Raw genomic sequence first — 6,375 nt, forward strand, 5'->3', positions numbered from 1 at the left:
TTTGATGCACCAAGTGTGGTACTTGGAGCCATCAAATTTGTCAGTTTTATCAAACATTTTCCCCACCATGGTTGCCATGGTACTCAAACTGGCCTGGCACTCACACACACAGTGTTCCACAAACAAGGAAGTCCTTTATAGCTCTAGGACTTTACAATGGAGCTTGGATTTTCACCTAGAAATGCTTTTACTCAAGGATCCCTTCACCAAACAAATGAAGGTGTGTGCACATGAATTATGACCACCCCTGATAGTGTGAATTTGACTGGGTTTTGAACTTTGTCTTAGATTCTTTGGCTAGTGCAAGTTTTGCTTTAGTTTAAGTATGTAAAAACCTTGGCATTTGACTGACACACTAGAAATTTGAACCCTTCAACCCTTTCACTAAGCAATGCAAGATGAGATGTGCTCTTTATAGTGCTAGAACATATATATTATGTTGTGCACAAAGGATGTATGTGTAATGCTATTCTCCCACAAAGATGAAAATAATACCAAGAGTGTGATAATCCCTTTTTTATCACAAGATAAATATGAAGGACCTTGAAAGCTTAGATCTTTAGAAAAAAATCACAAAGATGTTTTTAAACAAATACTTTCCCTCCTATAATGGAGGAAAGTAGATGATTGTGGAGCTTAATATTATTCTCCTTCAATCATGGAGGAATTTGCTGGCGATTTGCTGGCAACGAGACAGCTAGAGAAGCTCCTAAGGATTATACAATCAAAGGCTATAATTAAGAGCGCTGATTAGAGGTAGACTAAGGGTGTAACACCCATTTTTTTGCAACAACTAGACTCAGAACCTAGTGACTACACTTGCTGCTGTGTGCTCAAATAAGCACCAAATTGGACTGGTTTTTGGCTGATTCAAGTTGCCACAATTAGGACTACACAAGCCCTCACCGAATACGTATGATTTGCTGTGATGTGAGGCTAAGGAGAGCCTCCAAATCACCTTCTCTTCTCAGCAACACAGAAGCTCTAAGGCCCCTTCTTGTGAAACCAACTGTAGGCGATTACTTTCATGCGATTTCTATAGGCTCAAGGCTCAGAGCGTGATGCCCTATGGTGAGCTACCAAAGCCCCTATACACTGATTGCAATGGATGCCCACAAGAAGACAATTGAAACCTCCAAGTAGTGAAATTTTCACACTATTTTTATCACTCAGAAAAAATAAAATTTTGTTACCTTCTTGGTGTTGAGCTTTCAACCCTCAATGGGGGCTACCACTTGATGATTGCTTGAAGAGGGTCTAGGAGCTCAGCTTCAATGCTTTGATGCAATTAAACCCACTAAGTGATAATCCCTCCCTTAATCTTTTATATTGCCACTCACTAAGAGGATAAGAGGAATAGATGAGAATGATTTCAAGATAGGAACCACAAAGAGGTTATGCTCCCATAGACACCTACACACACATGTGTAAACTGTTTTGACTCCTTCCTCTTCACTCCCATGTGCCACTCAATGAAGTGATGAATCAGGCCCAAAATGCAAAAAATGCTACATTTTCTTCTTCACTACAATTTGCCACTCAATGAGGTGATGAATCCAAAAAAAAAAATGCAACAAAGAGTCACTCACAAAGAATACCACTCAATGTTAATAGAGAAAGTTACCCACAAGCACAAAGATGTATCTATCAACTCATGAAAGATTACACTCCCATGGAAAGGAGCTCTGATACCATGTTAAAAGACATGGTGTGAGATTAGTTATTGAATGAATCATGCAATGTGCACAAGATCATCACATAAACAATCTCACACCAAGCACATGCCACCACTTAGATGTTAATGAAATATAACCAATGAGCAATGGAGTATACTCAATGTCACCCACAAATGCATCACATATACAAATACCAATGAAGAGAGCAAAGAGAGAGTATTTCCATAAAGGAACACTTAGTATATTTATCACTTAGCAAGTACAAAAAGTATGGGCACTATACTCTCCACTTAGCTATGTATAGCTCTATAATGTGAGATTTGTAGCCCTTGAATTTATAGACTCATGAGAGGGAGGCACCTAGAGCCCTTGATTCTCTCCATCTCCCTATGATTTCTCACTTTACTAGCCTAAAAGGTGATGCCCCAATCAAAGGAAGATAACTACTAGACCTACACCCAATTACTTTAGTAATTTGAGCCTTATAACCTTAGAACAAACCACTATAAGGTATCACTAAAGAAACACACTAAGAATGGATGCTAGATCACATATTTATAGCAGGAAGGTGGCTGAGGCATTTTACAACCCAAAGGGCATCTGATTAAAGACATAGGTCCCCCCATTGGGTGGATGAATGTTGTCTTGGCGTAGTCTGCCAAATGGTTGGTGACTTGGTTGTATCCGTTGTTGCTGAATTCGTCCATGAATCTATACAAGACATGCCCAGCTACATCCTCTAAAACCCAATCATGAAGGGAAGGGGAAATCCATCTTTGATGGTTGCTTTGTTTGAGAGACCTGAAGTCCACATAGATGCGGATCTTTTTAGTCTTTGTCTTGGGCAAGATGACCATGGGGGAAAGCCAATCTAAGTGTTCCATGGGCGAGATGATTTTGTCTTCCTCCATGTTTTCCAACTCTACCTTAACAACTTCTGCATAATGGGGTTGCGCTTGGAATCCCATCCCCTCAGACAAGTCAAGTGTCGGTGCAGCACCTGTAATGTTGATGCTTGCACATTCCTTCTGACTGGTTCTACTGAGTGGGCCCACTATGGGCACCCTTGGTGGATAGCTAGATGCATTTAATGTGTGCAGGCCCAAGTCAAAGATTCTAGGAAAACCCATTTTTTGTAAAACAAAAAAATTGAAACTGAAAACATAAAAAGTTAAAAAATCAAAAATCAAAAAATACAAAGTAAAAAGTAAAAAGTAAAAAGTAAATAAAATAAAATTAAAATTAAAAAAAGAAAAGGGTAAAAAGAGTATAGAAATGTTTTGAAAAGTGCACATACAAGTTTACCTAATATATGATTTAGGCTGTTGCAATCGTGTTGATGCAAAGGTAAAAGGTCTAGGGCTAAAAAAGAGTATATAAATGTTTCGAAAAGTGCACACACAAGTTTACCTAATACATGTTTTAGGTTGTTGCAATCATGTTGATGCACCTTGTGTGACACCCCAGAAAATTACATTTTTTCATAATTAAGGAGCTTCCTTAACTATGGGGGCCTGCGCCTTTAGTGCTTGACTAACCACAAAAAAAAGTACAGTACTTTTTATGCCAAATGGGCTACGAAACACCAAAAATGTTTTTCGAAAAAACTTTGGACAATCCCAAAAAAAACTGATTTAAAAAAATATAAAATTTTGAAAATTCTCAAACTTGTCCAAGGTATCTGTAGGACCTTCCAACACCCCATATTCACATGCACCTATGATCTGGGCATATATTAGAGGCTATTTAGATGATAGCACATGTACTCGCCTACACTAGGCTCAATACCTTCGATCAGAACCGAATTTAGCATCGTTCAAGGACCTCCACTAGAGGCCAGTGATACATCGTCAGATTTCAAGTCAATGCAAGGATCCTTGGTCTAAAGAAGTGAGAATACTAACCAAGCCTCACCAATCAAACCATCTACTAGTCTTTTTGACCATGTAGCTAGCTACCTCAAAGGTTCAGTCCTTAATCGCTGTTATCTCTGAACCAAATCTTACTACATACATACCCCATGATGGAGTTAAGGTAAACTTTAGAGAGACACTTATTATGATCTCATCATTACAAGCAGAGAGAAATCACATTGATATCCATGTCCATACAACTTTTTTTACACCTACAAATGTGACCATTAAACTATCCCCCGCACAAGTTTTTATGCTTGTCGGTAGAACATTAGAAGAAGTGCAACCAATAGAGGCACTAATCCAAGCTACTAGAGCAAATAAGGAAGAGACTTTGCAAGCAAAACAATGATTAGCAACCCCAATAGCCTAGTATGCCCAAAATGAGTCCCAAGCCATGAGTGCACAAGTATTGTGACCGATAGTCTCGATCTAGATAATAACATTGTGTCTACCTTAGGGAAAGAGGTAGGCTTGCAAATCTTCTATCAATGTCTTCTCACAAATTACTGGGAGTATAACACATCAACAAAGAATCTTGTGGATTTCACCATAGGCTAAGCTTATGGTGGTAGTTGGGAAGGGATTGTCCAATCAATATATGGGGACACAATAGAGGAGGAATAATTTCAAGGAATCTATGATTACATATATAGGATCATTGAATATGAAAGGATCCAAAGACCTATGGTGCAAGTCGACATCCAAAGCAAGAATGGCCACAATGAGTGAAATAGTAACACTTCATGTGAGCCCAGTGGATCCTACTTTTGTAGTATCACCCTGCTACATGATGGACCAAGCCTCAACTACTGCTATTATTACTCTAGGTTACATAGGACTCCAAGAATCTACAAGCACAAACTTCACATTCTGACAACACAGTAGAGGTTTTGAAAGATCCCTGTCCCCTTCGCGCAATAAAATCGGGGGTTCTAGCAGAGCGGAAGTAGCACTTCTTGCGCATGGCAGAGCCTCTCACTCGGGGCCTCGCCCACGGATATCCGGACAAGAGACTAATCCCTTGGTTCTTCCAAAACCAAACCCAGAAAAACTTCCCTCGCCCAGAAAGCACGGGCGATTCCTCCAGGATAGTTTTATTCTAATGTAGTCAAGAGCCTTAACTAACCAAACTGATCCGACCAAACCCGTAAGTCACATAATCAGATCAAGGAAAAGACTTGCACATGGATCATAGAGACTAACGTTTTTTTCCTCATCCAGAGGCACAGCCATTGATTCTTTTCCATAGAATAAAGACTATCCGGGATTGACTTCATCTATCGTACCATAACAGAATTGAGTCTCATTTTAGGGATCCATCAGTCCAGCCTAACCCCATCCATCAGTCCAGCCTAACCCCATCCAATCCCATAGATTAGCCAACCGCCCAACCACTATAGTGATAGGATCCATTTAGGAATTTGGTTATGTTTTGTCCCAGGTACCAGGGAAAAGAGTTCCCAGGCTCCCTAGCTGGCGCTTCAAGCAAACTTCAAGATAATCACACCACTTACACACCCAATATGAAATTGCCTGTTTCACAGATTCGGCTGTCTTTAAAACAATCTTTTAATGAAACCATACTATCACTGATCATAATCCTCCAAAATATCCGGTTGAATTCTAATTTCCAATCATTCCTTCATCGGTGTACCTATGGCATCATTGGCAACCAAAACGCTCACCACCTGTTCACGTAGGGGCCTTTTCAATAGTTCCTAGCTCATAGTACCCGAAAATATATTAACTTATAAAAATCCAGATGGACTCTCCGTTGAAGATCAGCAAGATCAACCAACAGATCCATATAAAAGAGCCATGGACTCATCCGTTGAGGACCAGCAAGGCCAATCAACCAGATCCATGCCCAAGTTTAGAAAACAACTCCTTGTTCTATTTTCTTCCTTGACGCATGCATGGGTATCTTCGACGACCCAGAGGCCAAGCACCGTATGGTCAGTACCCTCTAGGATCCTTCACAGGTCACCTAGCGCTTCACTCATATGCCGCTTCCTTGGTCCCTCATCCACTGTACCGAAAGCTCACCATTTAAATCGAACCGAGGCTGGTCAAGACCTCGGTCGAGCGAGACGTCCTCCATTGACTCTCCGTCAGCTATTGCAACTTTATCACTTAGGTCTCTATGACCTCATTCACAAGATGGTCAAAATGCTTCCCCAACATTCTTGATATAAAACAGTCATTTAAAAACAGGTCATAAATACAATTTCTAAACGAACTCTCATCTTTCCACATTGTTCCACATCATTTCTTGTTATTCCACATTCTTCTACATTAATTCACATTGCTTAATCCACATCCAATCATATGTATTCCCATCGTCCTTCATCCATTCTCATCTAATCACATCATATTACATCTCATCCATTCTCATCTACCCATATCCACATCTCATCCATTCTCATCACAACATCTATCCCGATTCACATCACATCATATCCATTCACATCACATCTCATCCATTCACATCACATCTCATCCATTCACATCTATCCCGATTCACATCACATCACATCCATTCACATCTATCCCCCATTCACATCACATCTCATCCATGCACATCTATCCCCATTCACATCACATCTTATCCATTTACATCTATCCCGATTCACATCACATCTCATCCATTCACATCTATCCCGATTCACCTCACATCACATCCATTCACATCTATCTCAATTCACATCACATCCATTCACATCACATCTCATCCATTCACATCACATCACATCTCATCCATTCACATCACATCTTATCAATTC

General features: G+C 40.0%; 1 protein-coding gene across 1 annotated transcript; it reads right to left on the reverse strand.

The window, feature by feature from the left end:
* Positions 1–2,218: 2,218 nt before the first annotated feature.
* Positions 2,219–2,644, reverse strand: LOC147609719 (uncharacterized). The gene has a single exon (XM_086786877.1). It carries the CDS (start codon positions 2,642–2,644, stop codon positions 2,219–2,221), a length of 426 nt encoding a protein of 141 aa, XP_086643003.1.
* Positions 2,645–6,375: the final 3,731 nt, after the last annotated feature.

This window comes from Cibotium barometz, chromosome 50 (assembly GCF_041138505.1).
Source record: "Cibotium barometz isolate CiBa-2024 chromosome 50, ASM4113850v1, whole genome shotgun sequence".
NCBI lineage: Eukaryota > Viridiplantae > Streptophyta > Polypodiopsida > Cyatheales > Cibotiaceae > Cibotium > Cibotium barometz.